At 47.7% G+C, this 25,372-nt stretch overlaps 2 protein-coding genes across 2 annotated transcripts in view; both read right to left on the reverse strand.

Moving 5' to 3' along the window:
- Positions 1-18,386, reverse strand: part of E2F2 (E2F transcription factor 2) — a 37,326-nt gene extending 18,940 nt beyond the window's left edge. The window contains exon 1 of the mRNA XM_081920756.1: positions 17,092-18,386. Coding sequence (XP_081776882.1) covers positions 17,092-17,376 — 285 coding nt within the window. The 5' untranslated portion in view covers positions 17,377-18,386. The remainder of the gene's footprint in view (positions 1-17,091) is intronic.
- Positions 18,387-20,435: 2,049 nt separating this feature from the next.
- The window catches only part of CATSPER4 (cation channel sperm associated 4), a 34,747-nt gene continuing 29,810 nt past the window's right edge, over positions 20,436-25,372 (reverse strand). The window contains exons 18-19 of the mRNA XM_081921729.1: positions 23,297-23,341; positions 20,436-21,338 (exon numbers count right to left, since the gene is read on the reverse strand). Coding sequence (XP_081777855.1) covers positions 21,312-21,338; positions 23,297-23,341 — 72 coding nt within the window. The 3' untranslated portion in view covers positions 20,436-21,311. The remainder of the gene's footprint in view (positions 21,339-23,296; positions 23,342-25,372) is intronic.

Here is a 25,372-nt window from a genome sequence, read left to right on the forward strand (position 1 = left end):
AAACGCAACACCCATCAAAGGCAGATCCAGAAAGACAAAAGCCCTGCAGCAGGCTTGGCACTCAAAGCTACACTGGGAGACCATCATTGAGCCCTATGAAGGAATTCAAGGGCAAGCACATTATGGGGAAAGTGAGAATGTGCAAGGCAAGCTCCACCTGCTCAACAGCGAAGCACGATGGGCACACCCTTAGCCAACACGCGATCAGGATTAATCTGAAATAGTGTTTCCACTCAGGAAGAGTTTCCAACACGGAGAATGGAACCTTGGTCAATCAGGATTTCTGTCCCCATGTTGGAAACCCCCAGTTTAGCCATCTCACCCACCCCCCAAAACTAAGACGTCATGAGCAATGCAGACTTCTTGGGGAAGGCATGGTTGTTGTTGAAGCAGCACCATAGTGCTTTCAAAGAATGGTGCAGATGTGGTCCAAGTGGAGAGCTGAAGGCCCTCATAGGAAGTCGCCTTATAAAGAGTCAGACCATTGGCCAACCTCGTTTTGTAATTCTCTATGCTGTGTGGCAGCTGCTCTCTGATGTCTCAGGTTGGGGACATTCCCAACCCGACCAGGGATTGAACCTTGGACCTTCTGCATGGAAAGCAGCAGCTCCACCATTGAGCTATGGCCTGTCCCCACGGCAGCCTTATGGAAAGAATGGGAGACAGGAAAATAGGGTTGCCATATTTCAAGAAGTAGACAATCCCCCCCCCAAAAAAAATGTGATTTCTTGGTTTACTTGCTGAAGATCCAAGACAACCCGGCTCCTTCTGGAACCCCCTGCCCTGACGTACGGCAACCCTACAGGAAAAGTTCCCCACATCTGCAAGAGGTGGAGGGCTCAAGACTACACAAGCCATCCACACACCATGTATGCAAGACAAGAGTCCCCAGTATCCGCCTGTCCGCTCCCCTCCGCCGCCTCCGAAACAGGGAGAAGGATGCATTCACAAGTCCCCAAGGAGGGGAGGAGGGCGTTTGGTGGGGAAAGGACAAAAGGAAGTAGCAGAGCAGGCCAGGGAGCAGCTGCTTTGCCTGGCCCAACCTAGCGCGATCCTGTCATTCCCCCACCACCAGCAGGATTAGCCGCACGACAGCTGGCCGCCCAAGCTGCCACGTTGATAATGGAACAGAAGAGCCCTCCTCCTTTCCCCATCTCCTCAGCTTTGACAGGCCCATCGCCAAAAGGAATTGGGGGTGTCGGGGGCTGGAGGGAGAGAGAAGCCAGCCGAATTGGGGGGGGGGGAATGCCCTGCCTCTGTCGTGGCCACGGCTGGTGCTAAGCAAAGGACGTTGCTGGTGGGTTGGAGTGGGAAGCAAGGAGGCCTCAATGCCCTGCCCGGTTTGTACATGGCATAGTTCTTATTAAACATTTGCATTTATTGATTGATTTATAGGTATGTAAGAAGATGAAAGTTCCTTTCTTAGGGACTCTTTTTTTTTTTAATGAAGAGGTGGAGAACAGGATCCTGCACCCCACCTTTTCATTCCCAGCAAATGGCATTATCAGCAAACGTTTTATTTGACTACTAGGCCTCAACCTAGCCAGGCATTCCTTGGCAAATTTCCCACAATCCCTTGGGGCAAGGGGACGGGAGGGATGGCAAGACAAGCGGGAGCCTCAAACAGGTGAAAAGACCCTTGTCGGAAGGCAAGCATTCCCTTCATTTACAGCCAAAAACGAAGGCCAAACCCAGCCCCGAGGGGGCCTACATTTCTTTAAAAAGAGGAGGAGAGAGGATTCTGGTGGCAGAACTGTGAACAGAGCCCCACCACGCTCTAGCCTTGCCCAGGCAGATATGTCATGCCCTGAACTCACACACCCCCTCGATCCTTTCCCCAAAACATGCACACACCCTCTCTAGGGCGTGGGAACCCTTCTGCTATATTATCACAGAATACCACAGCATTTATGGTACACACCCACTCTCTCCTTCTCTCTCTTTCATGCACAGACAGAACAGGATTTCCACCATGAAAAAACAAGAACAGCACCTCCCAAGGCAATCCAGCCCTCTACAGAAATCTTTATACCCCCTGAAAACTATGCATGGGGCCCATTCAGCGGTGATTAACCTGTGGAACCTCCAGATGTTGTTGAACTACAACTCCAGTTATCCCTGGCCATTGGCAACACTGGCCGGCCTGATGGGCGCTGCACCTAATAACAGGGAGGATTTGTGGCAGGAGACAGGGCTAGAATAGGCTCTATCTATTGCATATCACTCTGCCTTCCACCCTAGCAGTCCCAATGGGCCCCAGCTACAACTTGCCCTACACAACTTGGGCACCAGGGTATCAGAAGGAACTGGTTTTAATTATTGCTTTCTGTTGCTTTTAAATGTTTTTGTGCTGTTGTATACCACCCTGATGTTCTGCGAGGGCAGTATATAAATGCTTATATAAATAAATAAAAGTAAATAAACTTCATTTAAACCAACATTGGCTCTACCAAGGTTGTTAGACTCCAACTCCCATCAAACCCAATAGTCAGGGAAATGGGATTTGTAAGCCTACAATATCTGAAGGGCCACAGGTTCTCCATCACTAGTTTAAACTATGTCGAGTTCAAAAAAAGAAGTCGTCAGGGTCAAACTATGGCTTACGATTCTATATTGCTTACTAACCATAAATTAAACTAGCCAGTTCCCAGAGTTTGGGTGCAGTTGGGAACTATGGGTAGTTTAAAAGTGGAACTAGATGCTGCCACTCTCCTGCTTGTAGACATAGTAAAGAGGACTTTGCCCAAGTCCATAGTTTAGGGTTACCTTTGAACGGGCCCTTTGATTTCTACAAGAGAGATCAAAGGCTAGGACTTAACTCTGTCCCTCTTACCCTAAATGAGCAGTCTGCTTCACAGTTATAAATATTCATAATTTGCACACTGAACAGGCATAGTCAGATTCCTTCCCCCACTCTTTTCCAACTATTCTTTCTAGGCCTGACACCTAATTAAAGAGATCTCACAGCACAATCCCAACTTCAAGTTATGTGGGCTAGATTTAAAAAAAAAGGATTGCTCCTAAATCCCTCATGACAGCAGTATAACTTTATGCCAATGTGAAGTTCTACAGTACCCTGGTTAAGTTGACAGAAAGGGCAGCTTAGCACAGATCCTATCCTCTACCGGCCAAAATCCTGCCTCCACCACCAGCATAACATTAAAACAGCAAAAGAGCTGGTGTAAGCAACTACACAGTCACTGGCTCAATGCGGAGACCAAGATGGCTGCTTCCCACTCAGCCACAACTGAGCACAGGATGCCAACTAACTCTGCAGCCAATTAAAACATATCAACAATGGAAGCCACAAAACTCGGATAGGGTTCATAGCAGAAGGCAATTACTGGTATCATTCTGGTCCCCATGTCAAGTAAGCTTTAAGTGTGCAAGCAGGAACTTTTGTAATGGGAAAATTTTTGGTGCAAATAGGGAATACAAGCAGCTTGGCCCCAGAAAAAAAAAACATAGGAAGAGCATATTGCACTAATAACCAGCTTTTCCATCTCAGGACTCCACTCAAATGCCCAGCAAATGAGGATATGCCCACAAATTACACAGTGCACTCAGACTTTCAAAACGTTTTTGAGAAGGCATCTCCACAAAAACTAAGAGGAGAGGTCCTCTTGTGGATCAGGAATTGGTTCAGCAGAAACCAATCCAGAGGGCAAGAATAAATGGACAGTTCTCCAAATGGAAGGATGTAAAAAGTGGAATCCCCTAAGGATCAGTATTGGAACCTGAGCTATTTTACTTGTTCATAAATAATTTTACATTAGGGTGGCCAGTGAGGTGGCCAAGATTGCTGATGAGGCTAAATTGGTTCAGGATCATTAACACAAAAAGCGATGGCAAAAAGTTCCAAAAGGAACCTCTCCAAAATGAATGAATGGGTTGTAATATGGCAAATGCAATTCATTGTAAGCAAGTGTAAAGTAATGCATGCCAGGGCAAGAAAAGACCCTCAGCGTCACATATATGTCCATAGAGTCTGAAATAGCAGTAACTGACCAGGAATGAAACCTTGGGGTCATAGTGCATAGCTTGATTAAGACATCAATCCACTGTGCAGCAGATGTGAAAAAGGCAAATCCCATGCGAGGGATCAGCAAGAAGGGAATTGGAGATAAAACTGCAGATAGCATAATGCCATCATACAAATCTATGGTGCAACCACATCTGGAACACAGCTCTGGTCGCCTCACCTCAAAAAAGATACTGTCAAGTTGGAAGACGTTCAGAAAAGGGAAACCCGGTGATCAAGGGATGGAGCAAATATTGGAAGATTCGAGACAGATAAAAGTACTTCAGCGCTTAATTAAAAGTACACATCAATTAATTAAACTATGGAACTTGCTCCCACTGGAGGCAGTGGGAGCCACCAACCTAAATAGCATTAAAAGAGAATTAGACATTAATGCTAAGGCAATCAGTGGCTACTAGCCATGATGGCTATGTTCTGCCTCCGCAACTGGCCTGATCCAGCAGGCTCTTCTTATGTTCTACCATAAGGAGAGGTTATATTCTACCATATCCTCAAAATACAATTGCTGCAGATGCCTCCTATACCCTGCACCTCTCTGCAATATTAATAACTGAGAATTAGACCTTTTTGCCAAGTGGGTAGCAGTGTCCCTCTTGCAGAAGACACGTAATAAGTGTACATTGTGCAGAATGGAGGAATCCTTGTGGCCAAGAAATAGCCAGACATTGGCGAGCTTTCATCATGCACTGGCAGGGGCACGAGGGAGCACCATTCTCTCCAGCAGTGAAAACCTGGCATTCCACTGCAGCCATAGCTGTGACTCCAAGCCAAATGATCGTGGCTCCTTGCAGGATCGCCATCTGGCAACATGGAGCAGAACAAATAGACACTACAAACATCACACCATAAAAACTCCCTTCATAGCTTGGGTAGCCTGGTGATCCCCCTATGCCCGCTAGTTTAACCAAAAGTGTTTGACAGGTCATGGATATAGTGGTGTGTTGTTGTTTTTTTAGAAAAACAGTAAGGCTTATAACATGTTAGTTTGCTTTTTTAAAAGAACACAACCAAAATATCATCTATTTTTTTCTTGAACAGTCACACCACCCCAGATCTTCATTCTTCCACTGACCTAGCATAGGGTTGCCATACGTCCAGAATTTCTTGGACAGTGCCAGGATTTCAAAGGCAGAATTGATGCCCAGGGGGAATTTCTTAAAGGTGGCGCTTTGTCCTGGATCTTAGGCATGCCAATCACTTGGGGGGGGCATTAAAAAAAACCCCTCAACAATTTTGGTGGTTTCCTACTTTTTGAAATATGGCATGCTACTTTCTATAGAACAGCCAGCTGTAGGTGCCAGGGGGACTGGTGATGGCAGAGGGACCTTCTCTCCATTGCTGAGTTTACTTGCAAAGACCTTTACTTGGGAAAGATGCTCTGTGACGAAATGGCAGAGGAAACCCACAAAAGCTACATGCTGTAAACTAAGCTCAATGGGCAGGAACCATAAGGCAGTATCAAAACTAGCGACTGGTCACAGCACAGACATCCTGCAAAGACGGGAAAACATACAGCTTCGAATGTCCTTAGATGGCTTTTCCTCACACTTTATCAGACTCTCTTTTGGGAGTTGCCTGCCCAGCCCTCAGTTTCCTCTCCTGCTACAGATAGGAAAATTTGCAGAGTCACATTGGTCGGGGCCTCTCCATGAAAGCCAGGTCCCACTATGCAGCACACACATCGGCAACCTAAAGAAAAGGCAGGAAGTGTTTTTCACGTTCTGAAGCCCATTTGCACAGCAGCCCTCAAATCAAAGCCTGCCTGCCCCAAACAATGTGGCTTGTACTCCGATGGAGTCCACAGCCTCTTAAGTGAAATAGGAAACTGCATTGCACCAGGTCAGGCCCCTGGTTCCATCTAGTTCAATAATGTCTACCATGATTGGCAGCAGCTCTCCAGGGTTTGGGGAGATCTCTTCCAACTAGTGTTAGAAACTCAAAAATATAAGCCAATTGCCCAATGGCACCTTAAGCCTAGGTTACAGTCGCCACAATGGAATGCCTAGGAGCCCCCCCTTTTTTCGCAGTGACATTTAATGTTATCATTACTCTTAATTTCATTCCTATGCCACTTTATATTCTAAAGAAAAAAAATCTCAAGGCAATTTACAACACGTTAAAACATCTAATCAAACAATCCAGAACAAAACAAAGGAAAATATTTCAGATCCTTTGCTAAGTGACATTTTGCTTCTCCCATATTCATTTATCTGCTTAATTTATATAGCTGCCCCACAACAGAAGTACTCTAAGAAGCCAATGTGGTGTAGAGGTTAGAGTGTCGGAACAGAACCTAGGAGATCAGGGTTCAATTCCTCACTCGGCCATGAAACTTATTGAATGACCTGGGGCTAGTCACAGTCTCTTAACCTACCTCACAAGGTCATTGTAGGGATTAACTGAGGGTGAACCATGTGGGATGGTGGGATATAAATACAATAAATAAGTTATTCCGCTTAAGAAAGCTGGAGGGGACAGCTAGATGGAGATGTCAGTCCCCAATCTGGCACCAAGAGATCTCCATGTGGTCACACTTGGACCTGTGCTAGTTGCAATGTGCCTGGCACCTGGCTGATTTCTAACACTGCTTCCAACCCTATGTGGGAATGCTGGGATTTAATCTGGGACCTTCTGCACTCAGAGCACGTGTTCTACCACTAAGCTATGATATAGTACACCCTAAAGAGTAACAGAGCAGAGCATCACGCCCAACTGCATCTGACTGCCAATCCAAATGGACCAAATATCCATTGATAACAGTGCATGGGGGGAAAGGCAACAGCCCACAAGGAATGGATAAAGGATCAAGACATTATGTTCCAGTTCCAAGAGGGCAGCTCTGCAATGAGCTGCATAAAGCCTTATACAGCAGAACTATTATTATACTCATTTTCAAAAGGGGAGGGGGAAATGGAATGGAGTCTCCTAGCATAGGGCATGGCTGGCTGGAACCCTGAATCGAAACAGTCCGCACTGCAGGACTACTTTTTGTAATACTAATAATGGATACCAACATTTCAGGAGTTGGGACGTTTAAAGGGCTCTGCATGAATTTAGGCTCCCAGTACCAATGTGTTAATGCAGACACAGTGCATTTATACCTCTTCAGGTTATTAAATAAAACCTAGATTTTTGGAAAGAGCAGAAAGAATGAAGGCTATGATGACTGAAGTGCGTGAACACCAACTTTGCAGCTCTAGACCACCAAATCTTGACTGCTGAAAGGCAGAGTTAGCATTCTGACTCTCTCTCCCTCTCTCTAAGCCAAGGCTCTCGGGATGCCAATGTTGGGATGCCAATGTTCTGTGCCGTCTACTTGAGTTATGCATGGCCCGCCCTTTCCACAGATGTGCGGAAATATGGCCCCAGGGAAGAAGAGACTGCAGCCACCTTCAGGAAGAAGCCCAAAAGGCTGAACTTGCTGTCCCTCAAACCACGCCCATCCTGGCAGCTGCATTTTGTGCAATTAAAGCAAAGTGACTTGCACTTCAAATGCTGACCAAACAGTTTCCTGTAAGAACTCTGTGTTGCTAAGTCCTCTGAATCGTCATCTCAAAGGGCAGCCTGGAACAAAAGTGAAATGGGGGTGGGGAGGGGAGAGCCCAGGCAATAAGATTAAAGGTCTCTGCTACCTGGTTCTAACCTGTCAAGGGTCACTGAAATCATGCCTGGGAACATGCATGCAAACAGAGAGAATGAGATTAAGGCCTATGAATCATAGAGCTGGAAGGGTTCTCTATTCCCTCCTGTGACCAACCCCCCCCCAGACAATGCAGGAAAATCCAGCCTAGGGCACCATTGATAGGTGGCTTATTCCAAACAGTCTGGTCCACTGTCAAGCAGTTCGGCCCATCAGGATGTTCTTTGCAAAGTTTAGATAAAATTTATTATAATTTCTTATAATTTGAAGCTGTTGGTTCGGGTCTTACCCTCTGGGGCAGGCATAGGCAAACTCGGCCCTCCAGCTGTTTTGGGACTACAACTCCCATCATCCCTAGCTAACAGGACCAGTGGTCAGGGATGATGGGAACTGTAGTCCCAAAAACCGTCTGGAGGCCTGAGTTTGCCTATGCCTGCTCTGGGGCAACAAGGGAGTGAATCTGTTCTGTGATCTATGCAACAGACATTCAAATATTGAGTGTGGGTGTGCCTTACTTGATTTTTTTCAAAGATTTTTTTTTTCAAAATTCAGCACAATCCTTGATCCGGCCAAAGATTCCTAAGAAATAAACACACACACACACACACAGCCGGCAAGTATTTATCCCTTATGGCTACAAAAATATGCTTGAATGTGTTGGCAAAACCTGCTCAACCTCAGCAACTAGAGAGGTACAGTGGTGCCCCGCAAGATGAACGCCTCGCAAGACGAAAAACCCGCTAGACGAAAGGGTTTTCCGTTTTGGAGGCGCTTCACAAAACGTATTTCCCTATGGGGTTGCTTTGCAAGACGAAAAAATCTTGCAAGTCCCCGCGGGTTTTTTCCGCTTTTTTCACCCTTTTCCTAAGCCGCTTAACAGCTGATCCGCTGATAAGCCACTTAACAGCTGATCGCTAGAAGCCGCTAAACCGCTGTAGCGCTAATCCGCTAAGCTGTCAATGGGCTTGCTTCGCAAGACAAAAAAACGCTAGACGAAGAGAATCGCGGAGCGGATTCTTTTCGTCTTGCGAGGCACCACTGTATATTTATAAGATGTCCAGATGTTGTGAAGGAGCCACATTCACAGATCTGCAGAGTTGGAAGGAAGCATGAGGGTCATCTAGTACAAACAGCTGCAATGCATGAATCTCTCTTTTTGTTTTGTTTTGCCCCAATTGGAGCTCAAACCCACGATCATGTATGATTGGGCACATATCCCTTTAAAATGCTTGGAAGCAGCAGCTCAGTGTTCTCCCTGCCCTCCAGAGCTAAGCTCCTCAAATCCACTAGCCAGGATGCTGGTGGCAACCATCCTTTCCACATGTTCTCTGTGAGCTGGGAAAGGGGCTTGGAGTGAGACTAGATCTCACTTCATTTTGCACTTAACTTTTGTATGATGTGTCTCGGAGGTAGGGCTGTCTGGCTAGTAAGCAGAGCCAAAGCATGCAATAATACTAATAATAATTTTATTATTAATATGCTGGCAGCCTGAGTAGGTCACCCAAGCCACTCTAGGCGGCTCCCAACAAAATATTAAAAACGCAATAAAACATCAAACATTTAAAAACTTTCAGATGTCTTCTGAAAGTCAAATAGTTGTTTATTTCCTTGACATCTGATGGGAGGGTGTTCCACTGCTCCACTTAATAAGCAGACCCTCTGAGCTGGACGATGGGGGTGGAGATGCTCCTTTAGGTATACAGGGCTGAGGCCATTGAGGGCTTTACTAGGTCAGCACCAGGGACGCAGGTAGCACTGTGGGTAAAACCTCAGCGCCTAGGGCTTGCCGATCGCATGGTCGGCGGTTCGAATCCCTGCGGTGGGGTGAGCTCCCGTCTTTCGGTCCCAGCTCCTGCCCACCTAGCAGTTCGAAAGCACCCTTAAGTGCAAGTAGATAAATAGGTACCGCTTTATAGCGGGAAGGTAAACGGCGTTTCCGTGTGCGGCTCTGGCTCGCCAGAGCAGCTTCGTCACGCTGGCCACGTGACCCGGAAGTGTCTCCGGACAGCGCTGGCCCCTGGCCTCTTAAGTGAGATGGGCGCACAACCCTAGAGTCGGACACGACTGGCCCGTACGGGCAGGGGTACCTTTACCTTTAGGTCAGCACCAATACTGACCTAGTATTGAGACTTCAATACTTTGGCCACATCATGAGAAGAGAAGACTCCCTGGAGAAGACCCTGATGTTGGGAAAGATGGAGGGCACAAGGAGACGGGGACGACAGAGGACGAGATGGTTGGACAGTGTTCTCGAAGCTACCAGTATGAGTTTGCCCAAACTGCAGGAGGCAGTGGAAGACAGGAGTGCTTGGCGTGCTCTGGTCCATGGGGTCACAAAGAGTCAGACACGACTAAACGACTAAACAACAACAACAACAGGCTAGCACCAACTCTTTGAATTGTGCCTGGAAACCTTCTAGGAGCTCTGCACCACAGCTATGGTTTCAAAAAGAAGAGCATGGGTTTTCTTTTTGAAACCATACACCAGGCTTTTCAACAACCTCTTGCTTGTCCCTGGAAGAAAACTGGGCCCTGCTGCCACCTTTTCGGCACCTGATGTGCTGTAAGTAACCTGCATTAGGCATCTGCGTCTGATTGCATCATCAAGCAATGCAGCAAAAGTTTGGGTGGGCTTTCACTCGGAGCGAATTTCAAACTTGTGAAGGGCCGGACCCCCCCAAAAAGCACCCCCTCTCCTGAAAGGACTTCCCCCCCGCCTCGTCTCCGCTGGCCTGGGCGGCGGAGGCAGCCTCCGCCCCGCCACCGCTCCCTCCCGCTCAACTCTTCCCGCTCCCTCCCACTTGGCAGTCTCTGGGCGCCACCCCTTCCTTCCTGCTGAGGCGGCTGAGCAGGAGGAAGCAGCAGCGGCGCAGAGGTCGTGCCAGCACCGCCACCCACCCAGAGGTGCCAGCGGCTTCTAATTGGCTGCAGGAGCTTCCTGTAGCCAATCAGAAGCCGCGTCCGTCACGTAAGTCAGTCTCTGCGCAGTGACTGACCAAGCGGGCGGCAGGGTCCGCAAGGTTCGCGGGCCGGATTAATGAGCCCGGCGGGCTGCATCCGGCCCGCGGTCCTTAGTTTGCCAACCCCAGCACAAGAATATCCGACTTGACTGGTGCAGTGCCCCTCTTTTGTGAGCTCAGGTACCTGGGTGGGGCTTATGAAGCAGCCTTAACTGGTCTTAGCAAAACAAATGGAGTAGCTTACTTAGAAGTTGAATCATAGCCACAGTCTGCTTGTGAAGGCCGGAAGAAAACTGCTGTGCCATAATCAACCAAACGACCAAGACAACATTGACCTAAATTGCAAGTTTATCCCAACCTGCACTTTAAAAATTACGCACCAGCTTATATTAGAAGTGGCTTTCCGAAACAAGTTTCTCAGGTGCAACTACCAAACATATTTACAGTGCAATCCGATACATGTCTACATACAAACTTAATGGGTCATATGCCCAGGCTGAGAGCAAGCGTTAGAAATTAATATTAGCATGATGGGGGCTATATTTCAGCAACATCTGGAGGGCCAAAGGTTGCCCACTAGCCACTTAGAGCAGGCATCCCCAAACTCGGCCCTCCAGCTGTTTTGGGACTACAATTCCCATCATCCCTGACCGCTGGTCCTGTTAGCTAGGGATGATTGGAAGTTGTAGTCCCAAAACAGCTGGAGGGCCGAGTGTGGGGATGCCTGACTTAGAGGCTGGGGGGGGGGGGGAGAGGCCTTTTACCAAGTGGACTAATACAAAAGGGATGGGATGATCCATTCTTCCTCACCAACCCACTGCATATCTGTGCTGTGCTGGTCATGGTGATTTTTCATCTTCTACAGCTAACCTAGAAACCAAGGAGCCTGGCAGAGGAGGGATGGCACATTGTGTCCATTATCCATCATCCATTCACTCACCTGCATGGAATTCCTATGGTCACATATAAACAAGTACCAGACAAGCTGTAAAAGACAAGGCTATATTGGGGCAGTGACATGCCTATGCAAGTCAGGATAGAATCATAAAGGACTTAAGTTTGGAAAGATCTTGTTCCTCGAATGCAAGAGGAGTCATGAGGTCTATTTCACCAGAGCTCCTGTTCTGCGCAGATAACATGGTGCCCCTGACAGAGACATGCCTTCAGGAGGAGTCTGGGCAACAAAAGAGGGGAGGGGTTTAGATGGTGCCTTCCCTCTTTTGGGGGTGGGGAGGGAAAGCATCTCTGAGAGCAATGCAAGGCACAGATGCGCAGCGGGAAAGAGAAAGCAGGTGATATTATTCTAGCATAAGGCGGAGGCTGTTTAGAGAAACTGGCATTCGGCCCCTGTTAAGCACAAAGGTCCTAGTTGCTCAGCCAGATTAGGAATTCCAAGAACTAGAAAGTATGGAGGGGAGAGGGAGAGCTACAGACCCACAAGGGGATGTTCATCCCAAAGCCCACACCTGTCAGGAGGCGTCAAACACTCAGCAGGGGAGATAGAGAAATCTGAAATTCGATTCAGCCCTTGGGAGGACAGAGGGTTACAGCAGAAGCTGGAATAGTTCCCAGGACTTGGGGAAAGTTTGGGGGGGGGGTGATGACTCCAGGCTTCTCTGCCAATTAGGAGCATTGGTCAAAGCTTTCAGCAAGCATGCCATGGAGGCCTAGCATCAACAGTTGCAAAACAGCGAGCAAGATTGTATTGAGGAAGGTATTCTTGAACCCATCGGTCTGCCACACTCTGCACCGTCTACACACCATCCGCACTCACACATTATGCTAAGATGAACCATGGTTTAGCGCGAACATGCTGGCTCCCAAGGAGGCGATTTCACCCACTTTGCTCATTCCCAGATCCTTGTAGCTCAGCATGGCAGCTAAACCAAGGTTTGGCTCATTGTGTCCTCTGAATGGGGGATTAACCACAATCTATAGCCAAGGTTTGTTCCTGGTTACAGGTCATGGCTAAGGAGGAGGGAGCTTAACCACAACTCCATGTTGAGACGACACGCTGAACCAAACATTGGCTTAAGTGCCGCATGTTGAGCTAAAAGTACTGGAGAGGAGCAAGGCAGCTGTGATCTCCACTTCGCAAGTTAGCAGGGTCCCAGCAAGCCATAGTTTGGCTTAGCAAGATGTGCATACCCAGCCACTAACGGATAGAAGCTCTCCAGAGTTTCAGATGGGACTCTTTCCCAGCCTTACTTGGACATGCCTGGAACTGAACCCGGGACCTTCTGTAAGCAAGTCATGTGGTCTACCAATGAGCTATGGCCCTCCTGTCCTCCCCATGGCACTATAGGGAAGGAGTGCAATTTGCAAATTCCCTGGGGGCAGACATGGCCTCAAGCAGAAACATCAACATCACCTCTACCCCAGAGGCAGAAAACTACCAGACAAGCCCAGTTGAGTTTTCTGGTCTTTCCAGAAACAGCAGCACAAGGGATCTCAGAGCAGGGACAAGAGCCACAGCTCCGTGGAAGGAATGAGAGAAGGCATAGCTCAGTGTTAGAGCAATGCCTTGGATGCAGAAGGCCACAGGTTCACTCCGAGGCATCTTCAGTTCTAATGAACAGGCAGCAGGTGATGGGAAAAACTTGGTTAAATCCATGGAAGAACCCCAGAGAAGTTTCTGTTGGGCAATACTATTGATCTGACTCAATATGAAGCAACTTCCTATGTTCCAGGGATAAGTATCACAGCAATGCAATGAGGAAAGCTGCTATGTCTGACAAAATGACCTTTTCCATGCGGTGCTTAGAGGTACAGAAGCCCTTAAGGTGCCTCTGCCTTGCCGCTCACCTCGGTTGCAACTCAACTTCCCTTTGGGCCAGAGGCTACAGCTTTGTGGTAGAACTCGTGCCCTGCAGTGCACACAAAATATCTCCAGTTCAGTCCTAGAGACCCCGGAGAACACTGCCATTTGGTGTGCATTATTGAGTAGAGGCCAGGGCAGCAACACTCTCCCATTTGTGCTCCCAAACAACAGGTGTTCAGAGGCATGATTTATAGCATCAGAATCTTACCAGACAACTAAGTCCAACCTGGGACCAAGAGGTCCCTAGAAAGACAGATTTTCAATAGCTGGCTGCAAGCTCACCATGGGACTGGATGATCAAGTGCCACACATGCCACTAAGGTAAATCTACTTTTGGACTTCCCACAGGCATCTGGTTGGTCACTGTGAGAAAAGGATGCTGGGATAGATGGACCTTTGGTCTGAACCAGCAAGGTCCTTCTTATGTTCTCAAACCACACACAAATTATTGGGGGTGTTACAAGATAATATGCTTTAGAGCAGCAGCTTGAGACTCAAGAGGGCACTGGAACACACCCCTAAAACACACTTACTAGGGAATATGTCTCCTCGGACACAACAGGATGCACTTCTGAGTAAACATGTGTAAGGTTGTAAATTGGCAGGTACAGAAAGGTGTGTGGAAGCACCACCAATGGAGACGTCCAGTTTGCTTCTAGTATATGACCCAGCCAAGTACCACTAATGGTACAGGAGTAGTTTTGGTGCTCCCTTCCGCCCCCAAGTCCCTAGCAGGAAAGCAGGGGGTTATAGTTCTACCTGAAAACACAGGTAATACAATTACTAACAACAGCACTGGTTAAATCAGAACGACGAGCATTTCTACACCTTTTCCTTATCAACCATCACATAGGGTATCACTCCACGCTTTGCCCCACCCCGTGGCTCATCCATCCCACATAATGTACAGGCCCAGACAGCACTGCCATGCAGGGATTAATAACAATATTTAATCAAGGCATAAGAACTTCACAGGCACCATCTGGTTGTAAATCCTTACAGTGGCCCTTTAAAGCAGATGTGGGGAACCTATGCCCCTCCAGATGTTACTGAACTACAATTCCCATCATCCCAACGAAGCATGGCCGGGGATGATGGGAACTGTGGTTCAGCAACATCTGGAGGGGCACAGTGCCTCCACTGCTGCTTTTAAGCAAGCCGCTACTATTATCTTCCATATTCCAAATGGGAATAATACTGGCTAGAACTTGGGCTCATCCAATGAAGCTCGACAGTGGGAAGTACATCTTTGAAGTTATGCAATGCAATTTGCTATCACAAGATATGTGACGGATTCCCATTTAGAAAAGAAAGCCAGACAATTTCATGGATGAGGCCATCAGTGGATACTAGTCCCAATGGCTCTATTTTGCTTCAAGAATTGGAAGAATGTTGCTTCTGAATACCAGTTGGAGAACAACAGTGGCACTCATGCCCTCATGTAGGCTTCTCATAGGCTGGCTGCTGTCAAGAACAAGATGTTGGACTGAATGGGCCTTTGGTTTGAGCTGGCAGAGCTAGTCTTATTTATTTCATTGTGTGTTGTGGGAAATGGCTAGTGATGAACTGAAGGAGTTAAGGAACACCATGACCCATGAAGCCATCTCTTAGTCCAGTCTTCACCAACCTGGTGTCCTCTAGGCTTTTTCTATTGCAATTCCCATCAGTCCCACAGCCAACGGTCAGAACTGATGGCAGTTGTAGTCCAAAACATCTGGAGGGCACCAGGCTGGCCAAAGCTGCTTTAACCCAACACAGCAAGGCTCATATGTTCACCTACTGAACTCATGGCAGAGACAAGACTGAAACTGGGGCCCATGAACCTAAGTCAAAGCCACAACCCTACATCAGCTCTCACAGCAACCGCTTTCAGGATGATTGCAATTAGATCTACCATGCAAAGGCCAAGAGGTTGATCTGGGTGGGTGTTCTGTTTCTAAGATGAATGCTTTGCTCACCTGGATTAACCCACCTGCTCTTACAGCAGTGGTTGCCAATGCAGTGCTCATGGGTGCAATGTCCCCCTTGAATTTTTTCCATGGCACCCATGAACTCTCTGAGGCCCTCATCCCACTGCCCTCTCGGTCATCAGGCAGAGGCTGCTTACCTTTTTCTCTCTTGACCAGAAAGTAGAGCTGAAGGAGGAAGTTGGAAGTGCAACACTTTCCCCACTTCCTCTTTCTGCTCTACAAGCTTCTCAAGGTTCAGATTAATTCTGCTAGGCCCAACTCCCAGATCCCTTGGAAAAGCAAAGACAAGGGAAGCAACCTGGCTTAAGCACCTGTGGGTCCTCAGGATCCATCTGGCAATGCTGGGTGCTTCCGTCCAGCCCTGTCTTGGGACCAGAGTGCTTCCGATTTCAATTCACACCCACACAAAAGCAGCGCACACCAGAAGTGCGGAAAAACTTGGCCAGAGGGCACAATCCCCAGCTCACAAAAATGCACTGACACAACTATTTTTTTCTTAAAGAACATCCTCATCGTTCACTGCGCCAAGCGCAAGACTCTTGCATGGTTGAACATCCGCTATTTAAATGGTGACAATGATTGTGCACTACCTCCAATGCCAGAGGTAGCACACCTCTTAATACCAGCTGCTGAGAATCAGAAGTGAAGAAAGCAGAGATGTGGCGCTCAGTTCCTGCTTGCGTGCTTCCCAAAGACACCTGGTTGACTACTGTGAAAAGAAGATGCTGGACTAGGTGGGCCTTTAGACTTTTCCTTAATCCTTTATAACTGTTTTTCCCCTTTGGGGATCAGCTTGGTGAAGAGCATCTGGTCCCACATTCTATCCCTGGCATATCTAGGTAGGGTTAGGAAATGTCCCTGCCAGTCGATCCTAAGCGAGATGGGCCAATGGGCCAGCTTAGTATGATTCCTTTGCCATAGGAGGCATCAAACTTAGGCATGGTTCTTTAGATTCATGCACCGGAGGCTATCGAATCAGGTAAAAGCTCTGTCAAAATCAGAACTCTTCCAGAGAGTGAGTGGCGGAAGAGACAAGGCTTTGATCAAAGGAAAAGGGGGGAAAGATTAAGGCTGCTGGAACTGATTCACTGAGGCCTGGCTCAACTCGGCTGAAATAGTGATGAAATGTATCAAACTGCCATGTCAATGCAGGAGAGGAATTTTGCAACATGAAATTCTTCTCCCTAGCATCTTGTTTTTAAAGATGCTTCCCCTATCCTTTTAGTGTCACAGATGGCATTTTGCATGACGTAGCAGCGTTAGGATTTCTGCAATAACAAAAAGGAGAAGTGTTGTAGGGCAAAGTACAGGGAAGTTAAGAAATGGCATGAGCCACAATGTACTGTATTGAGATTCACGAATCTTTGGGCTTTAGCCCAAAGGACACCTCCACCTGCATGCCCCCATACAGCATAACCCCACAAAGCCCACCCAACAATTGAGGTTTTCATAAAGTAGCCTTGGCTTTGGAGCTATTGGCAGAAGTACACCTTGTTCCTTGGGTCTGCACAGCCAGGTGCAACCCAGTGCCAACCACCAGCCCCCCAACCCTACCCACATTGTTGCATCCATATAAAGGTGCAACAGTGGTGTCAGAAGCCAACGCGCTGGTAAAGAAACAGAAAGGAAAAGTAAGAGAAAAAGGAAAGCGGTATTACCGGCAGTTTTCCAGTGGAAGCGGATCGCATGGTTTTGATCTCGGGTCCATGGGGGGTGGCATAAAGGCAGCTGCCCCTAGGCAATGGGGCAACCACAGCAGTCTGAGGGTAGACCTGAGTGAAATAGGTAGCTGGGAGAGTTCGCATCTGGGGGCTGCTGAGGTTGGAGACCACCAGTTCTGCAGAGGTGATCACAGGCATGACTTTCTTTTGCTGCTGGGGGGGTCCAAGAGCAGAGGGGGCCCGTCCAGGGGCAGGAGGCCCAACTTTGGGGATTCTCAACATGGCTGAGCCCTCTCCAAAAGGCCACAAAGGAACAAGCAGAGCTTCAAAAACAAGTGATGGTGGCAATAACTGTTCTTATTTTGAGAGATCCTGAGAGGTAACTTGGAAAATGTACTCTTAGCCATTTAAAAAACTGCCATTGGCTTGCTCCCCAGGGGTCAAGCCCCAATGCAACATAAAAAAAATAAATCACAAATTCATCCTTCAAAGAAAAAGAAACCTGGAAGAAACAGCTTGCAATATTGACTTTTGGTATTGGAGGAATGGCTCATGCAGACCCCAATTTCTCTCTTTTCATCAAAGTCTGTTTCCAGAGCCTTTCTTTGCTAGGGGAGCGAGCCATAGGGCGGCCAAGCAGGCTTCCCCCCCACTTCCTCCTCCTCCAAACCGATGAATGACCCCAAGCTCTCGGCTTCAAAAATAAATAAATAAATGATGCACGCTTAGCGCGGAGAATAAAAAAAAAGACACACCAACTTTGCACTAGCCCTCTTTCCAGAAACATAAAATAAAGGATTTTTGGAGAGACTTTGCAAGGTTACTGATCAGCTTTGCGCATCCCCTCCCCCAGCAAAGAAAGCAGCTTTTGTGGCTGGGGGAAAAAAATCGCAGCCGGAGAATCGGGGGAACAAAAGCTCGGGTGCTTTTTCTTTCTGCTCTTTCTTTCTTTCTGCAAAACACCACCCGGAAGATTTCTCTCCCCGGCTGCCCCCCGCTCCGGCTCCCCGTGCCTAGATCCCAGGGCCGGCGGAGGGGCTCGGCAGAAGCATCCTGGCCGGGCTCAAGCAGCCAGTCCGGGCCCTGGATCCTTTCGCGGCCCCGGCGCCTTTCATGGAGCTGCCGCCGACTTGCAATGCTGGCCCCCTCGGCTCCTTGGGGCTCCCGGCTGGGCCGCTGCCAGGTTCCGGGCCGCTGCCAGGGCCGCCTGGGGCAAGGATGGATCTGGATTGGGGCAAGAGCGCACCCGATGGCTGCCCAGCCCTTTCTCTTTCCGTTCCTCCTTCTCTCGCTTTTTTTTTTTTAAGCGCCAAACTACGTGCCGCGAAATTCGGATCTCCCGCGGAAAACCCTGCGCTCCCATTGGCCCGCGCCGCGCCAGCCCGTCCCCGCCCACCGGATTTGATACATTTTGCCAGGCGAGGGGCGAGACCGGAGGTTCTGCTCTTAAAGGGGAAGCGCGTGGCGGCCCGCGCTCCCCGAGAGCTTCCAGCCAGCCGCTGGCTCCGGCTCCCCCCGCCCTTCACGGCGCGTGGGCGTGGCTATGCAAATATTGACCCTGGGATGGTCTCCCTTTGCACGCCTTGCTTGCTCTCGCTTAAAGCGGCCGGCGGAGGCTTTGGCAGGGGCGATCCCCAGTGCCGGGCTCCCTAGGAGGCAGGCGCATCTTACCTGTTGCGAATTTGGGGGGCAGGCCTTCCGTCTGTCCGCTTCCCCCGCGAGCCCCTCGAAACCCGCAAGGTGACCGGGGAAGAGAGGCGCGCTGGACCGCCCGGTGGACTCTGAACAAAGGAGAGGCCCATGGCGAGGGGGTGCACGCTCATAAATGGGCTTGGAAAGCAGGGTTATCGATGTTCCTCCCGTAGCTCGTCTGCTTTGCGTGCAGAAGGTCCCAGGAACAATCCCTGCCGTCTCCAGGGACTCCCTGTCTGAAATACCGGAGAGCTGCTGCCAGCCCGTGTATAGACTACTAAGCCAGGGCCCAGTGGTCTGTCTCATTATCTGACAGCTGCCTATGTTGCCCCCCAATCCCACTTCTGATGTGAGCCCCTGCACCTCTTGAAGCTCATCTGTAGGGACTCATCTTCCATTTGTCAATATGGGGAGGTGGGGTTTGACTTTGTGGTTGATCTATCCTGATACATTTACGCCACAATACGTCTCATTTTGAGGAAAGTTGAGTGGGTGGGCTCCCAAAGCCGGGTGGGGAACGTGCAGCCCTCCAGATGTTGGTGGACTCCAACTCCCACCGGTGCCAGCCAGTGTGGCCATCAGTCAAGGTCCAGGGATGATGGGAGTTGGAGTCCATCAACATCTGGAGGGCCACAGGTTATCCATCTCTGCAGCTGCACTCCTGAATGCCAAGTGGTGGTGGTGGCTGTCTGATAGGAAGACCACCATAGCTGGATGCAGAGCCCCTGATGGGCAGAGCAAACAAAGTCCAGTTTGGTCCCCGTCCTCCTCCCTGCTAAGATGTACCAGGACAACACTCATCATCCGTTGTCTCCCGAGCGGATGCCAGCCAAACACTGGAGACTGAGGATGCTGACAGACACTGCCATCCCCTGGACTGCTTGTAAGCAAGACTCAAATGGCATCACTGCCCTCTGCTGGTTGCAACAATCATGTTCCCTATTCTTTGTGCTGCTCTGAAGAAGGACTTTCCACAAGGGACACTGAGGGCCATACAAGACAGGAGGTGAATATCTCTTTTTGCATGTAATGTGCAAGGTCTCCCGCCCCCTTTCAAAAATGCAAATAGCAACTGTTGGAAAGGGGAGGTGCTGAGGAATATCGGGATCACAGCAGGCAGGGAAAGGGAACTTAACTCCCCCCCCCACTCCTCCTGCCAAAAAGCCCTCCCTCAAAGCTGCTCTTTGCACTGTGGACTTCAAAGGTGCCATTTTCCTCTTTTCATGTCTATGCATGTCTTTAAAACTGTAGCTCTTTAATTGCTCTGCAGACCAGCAGGCAAGAAATGAACCTTTGCTCTCATTCTAGTTTCTGCTTATTTTTGCTACTGTAATGTTGCCTGGCTGAAGTTCTGCTAGTTCCCTTTTACAGTAAGTAGGGGGGAAATGTTCTGCCATGCATGCTCAATAAATAGGTTTTCTGGAGGATCCAGAAGAGGCAAAGTTTGGGAAACTCTGTTTTAATTAGTAGTAGCAGTAGTAGAAATCGTATTCGAAGTATTTGTATACCACTCTGCATAACATGTTATCCTGCGATAGTTTACTGTACAATTAAAAAACTTATTATAATACCTCCATTTGAAATATACAGGCCAGGATCCAGTCACACACATTGGTGCATAAGCAGCAATTTTTCATAAACATAAAGGCTCTAATACTCAATTCAGTAGTTTATTGTTCTATTGCGACTCTGAAGCCAGCACAATTCTGAAAGTTGATTAACATACTGCATCTATTCCCCCCCCCATCTATTTTGTGACATTCACAAAGTTCTTTGGGGCAAAGTTCATTTTAAAGGGCAACTGAACTAGGCGGCATCCCCAATCCAGAGAATGCAAAGCAGCAAGTGAGCTTTCCTTATTCCTCTGCGTGTGACGCGATCCTAGGTGGCATTGGAAAATGCAGGGCCGAGAGCATAACAAACATCTTGAGGCTTTGGAAGAGAAGAGTTTGGAATCAAAAGGTCTTACTGAAAAGACCCGCTAGCATCTCTGTATGTAGCAGAAAAGATGACCCAGAACCTGGCTAAGGAACGTGTCCTGGGTTCTTTCTTGATGGGCCAGAGCCAAGCTGTGTATGTTGTTCTTGGACTTGTCCACAATTCAAGCAACCCAATGCTATGCCATGATCTGGGCTGCTGCCAGGGGCATGTCCTCCAAATTGGCACTACCTGGGCATAATTCCTACTCAATGCCAACATGGAAAGGGCCGGAAATTTGAAGCAAATTGTGAACACACTGAGGATCATATATATACAAAGAGAAGTTCCTTTGTGGCCCACGTCCAAGGAATGATGCTCTAGCAGTAGGGATATCACTGGAGGTTGGTACGTATGCTGATAGCTCCTTCTCCGGGTGATGAGCGCTGAAGCTGTTCTTCCCTTCCCCTTTTGACACTTCTTCAGATGCAGCCTCCACTCAGAAGCCTCTCCCTCCACTTGACTCCTGCTTTTTGCATTCTCTGCTTGGATGCTGTTTTCCCATGATCTGCAAGTCTCTGTAGTCCTGATTGTGCATTTGTCTCTCCTCACTCTCCTGGTTTTTCAGGGGGTTTCTGGTATTAAAATAAAAATGTGTGGTTAGTTTGGAAACTTTTAATAACCTGGGGTGCGTGCCCAGGCTCATAGATCTCTAAAAAAGGCCTCAAAAAGGATACTGTAAAGGATGCAGAAAAGGGCAACCAAAATGATCAAGAGGCTTCAGAAAGTCTCCTAAAGGAAAAAGGAAGAAAGTAAGAAGAGCCTGCTGTATCAGGCCATTGGCCCATTTATTCAAGCCTCCTCATTTCCTAGCAGCTGCCCAGGTGCCCATGGGAAACCCACAAGCACAAGGCCACTGTCTCCAGCAACTGGTATTCAGAAGCATAGCCAACATGGCTCGTAGCCATCGACAGCCTTCATGAATTTGCCTATCCCTCTTTTGAAGCCACCCAGGCAGGTTGCCATCACTGCCTCTTGCAGGAGCATGTTCCATAATTGAACTATGCACTGCATGAAAGTGCTGAATCTTCCTACATTCAGCCTCCCTGGGTGTCAGTGAGTTCTAGCATCATGAGAGAGGGAGAACAACTTTTCTCTATCTACCTTCTCTATGCCGTGCCTAATTATTAAAAAAAACTTCTATCATGTCGCCTCTTTTAAGGTGTAGTGTTTTGCTTTGTTGTGCTTTTGTTATGCTCTGTTAGAAAGCCACCCAGAGTGGCTGGGGAAACCCAGTCAGATGTGGGTAGGGTACAAAAAGTATATTATTATTATTATTGGCCTTTTCTCTAAAGCAAAAGTCCCAAACATGGCAACCTTTCTCCATAGGGGAGTTGATCCTTTGGGCTTCCTTTTTCTGAAGCTTTTCCATCTCTACAGTATCCTTTTTGAGATAAGGCGACCGGAACTGTACACAGTATTCCAAATATGTTTGCACCACAGATTTGTACAACGGCATTATGATGCCAGCAGTTCTATTCTCAGTTCCTCTGCTAAAGATCCCCAGTATGGAATTTGCCTTTTTCACAGCAGGGTTACAACTGGGGCCAGCCCTACTGTTAGGCAAAGTGACTGAGGCAACCACTACAGGATGCAGAAGCTGGGGACAGCAGCAGTAGCTGCTTCTCTAGCTATTGGAGATCAGGCCTGAGAGTCGTATCCAGTGAAGTTCCACACAGAATAGACCTACCTACCTATCTATTTATCTATCGGACCAAAGTTAGCCGTGTTCTTTCATGTTCTTTGTGTTAGTAGTGGCTCTGCTCTGAGTAGGACTAACATTGGACACAACCCCAGGTGCGCTACAGGCCTGGCATGCCCCCCCCAAACCATCATCTTGCCTCCAGGTGCACCAGAAAGTCTATCCTGTTGTCATTACTCCCAGCTGGGGATGGTGGTGGTGAAGAAATGAAGAAGAAGAAGACAAAATATGACTAAGAATAAAACTGCTGCCATTCACCTACAGAGCTATTTCAAAGGGCGGACTCCAGCATGAGTTGCAAATACAGTTTAATTATATTCATCTGGGCATCAATATAGACCATGGTTTCCAATCCCAGTACTATTTTTATTGTCCTTCCAACGCTAGGATAACTGTATCACCAATTGATCACAGTGCTTATTTTGCAGAAGATTGAGCTTTCAATTGTCACAATCTGTACTTTCTACATTCTACTGCCGTTTGAATCCACTGTTAACCTTTTTCTTTCTCTCTCCCCCAACCCCACCCTCCCAACATATATATATTGCTGCCAGCAGAGAACATCTGATGAAGTGGACTTTAGTCCATGAAAGCTTATGCCTAATTCATTAATCTTTAAAGTGGCACAGGACTCTGTTTTCGTTTGTTTCATTCTTTCTTTAACAGACAATTCGCCCAGCAACCCTGCAGGGAATTTATTTATAAAATAATTTATATACCGCCAATCCATACAATATAACATCATGGTGTGCAGCAATATAAATTAACATAAAAATAATTCTGTAAATATAAAAATATACATCTGAAATACATATGTCTATCAAGTCTTACTATGCTTTCTCGACGCCTGCGAGCCCTGTGTCCTGGCCTGACAGCCTATGGTGTGAAGAAGTAAAGAAGAAAAGGTTAAAGGGGGGGGGGAGGCAGAATACGTGAAACCCTTTCTTTTTAGGAGGTGGTGTTCATGGAAATTAACAACAAACAGGAATTGCTACCAAACCCATTGTTAGCATTACTGGGGATATAGGATGAGCCAAATGAACAGAGTTTGGATAAAGCATTGGTTTTACGTATATTCATTATTAACTCTGCCAGGATGGTTATGGTAAGAAAACAGAAATATTTTAAAGGGATAAATAAGGATTTGTGTGGCTTTGTCAATTCTGGTCTGTAGCTATTGCTGAAAAATCAACTGAAATTAAGGGATACTAAAAGACAAACAGCAAGAGATTCCTTTTCAATTGCACTGTAAAAATTATCATAATACAATCTCCCCACTTTTGCAGGGGTTATGTTCTCAGGTATATGTGAAACTGTGTATAGTCAAAACTCCACTGGGTTCAACAGCAGGTGGGATTGAAAAAACCAATTTCCTGGATGCCCATCCCTGTTCTGCCCCCCCCCCCAGGTGCATAAAGCTGAATGTGCACGAGTTGAATGCATATAAGTTGGGAATGCCTGTATATAAATGGTGCTAACAATGTTCAAATGCCTGCCGTGAGGTGCTCTACTCTTTGCAATTCTTAGTAACTTTTCAGTTTTAAGTCAGAATATCATAAGAGCCTGACAGCGACTTCCTGATATCTATAACCAAAGCAAATCTTTATTTTCCGAAGGACACCTTGCTACCCTCCAACATTATTTCGTATTATTATTTCTTAAATTTGTATACCACCCTTCATCCGTAGATCCCAGGGCCATTCACAACACAAAAATATCCAATATCAACACTTAGTATCATTCCTAGGAATAGTGAATGCAACAACCCAAATTTGTGTCTTTGTGTGTGGGGGTGTTTTCATGTACGCTAATTGCATCGCTTTTCTCTTTAGCTTTAATTCAGTGTGTTATTGAGCTATATGAATGAATGAAACCACTTCCGTCTCTTCATGCTCAGCTGAAGCTACAGAGGCTTCTTGTGTTCTGTCAAATATAGCAATTGGTATTTGTGTCCTTGTTTTATCCAGGGACATCTCCCCTCCCCCGCACAGCTCTTGTTGGATCCTAGAACCTGCCTTCCCCTAAAAGTATGAGAAACAGCTTCTTCTGTTTGTATTCCTCTGCTGCAGGGACAGGAAAGTGTGGCCTTCCAGATGTTGATGGACTACAGTGCCTATCATCCTTGACCATTGGATGTTTTGGCTGAGGCTGATGGAACGGGAGTCCAAGAGCAGCTGGGGGATAATAGAGGAAGGGCTGTGGCTCTGAGGTAGAACATCTGCCTTGCATGCAGAAAGCTCTGGGTTCGATCCTCATCATCTCGGGGTAGACTTGGGACAGTTCCCCATGTGAAACCCTGAAGAGCGACTGCCAGTCAGTGTCAGCTATAATGAGCTAGCTAGATGAACCATTGGCCTGACAGTATAAGGCAGTTACCACTGTTCTTCCTGTTTTCCAATGGAAGGCCACAGGTTTCCAACCCCACTGAACTCAATAGGGCTGATTTCTGAGGAGACATGCCTAGGATAGCTTTATCAGGAACCCACTGCCCTGCCTCCATTCTATACCTCCATACTTAAGCCAGGGATGCGGCCATCCGGATGCTGGACTATAACTCCCATCATGCCTCACCACTGCCCATGCTTGCTGGGGCTGATGGGAGTTGGAGTCCAACAACATCTGGAGAAGCACAGGTCCCCCAGTCCTTCTTTAAGCCAGTGAATGCCTCTCCGAAGCAAGGAGGCACCCGTTGGACTTCCCTATACAACTGGGAAAGTATCCATGGGTCAAAGCATTTATCTTAAGGTTACCAGACGTCCCCGTTTCCCGGGGACAGTACCTGGATTTACAAATCAGTCCCCCGACAAAATCCTATCATTCCTATTGAAGTTGAAAAGTGTCCCTAGATTCATTGGGGGAGGGGGGGAGAAATCTGGTAACCTTAGTTTATCTCAGATATTCCTGCTC

This window comes from Podarcis melisellensis (assembly GCF_964234715.1).
Source record: "Podarcis melisellensis genome assembly, chromosome: 8".
Classification (NCBI taxonomy): domain Eukaryota; kingdom Metazoa; phylum Chordata; class Lepidosauria; order Squamata; family Lacertidae; genus Podarcis; species Podarcis melisellensis.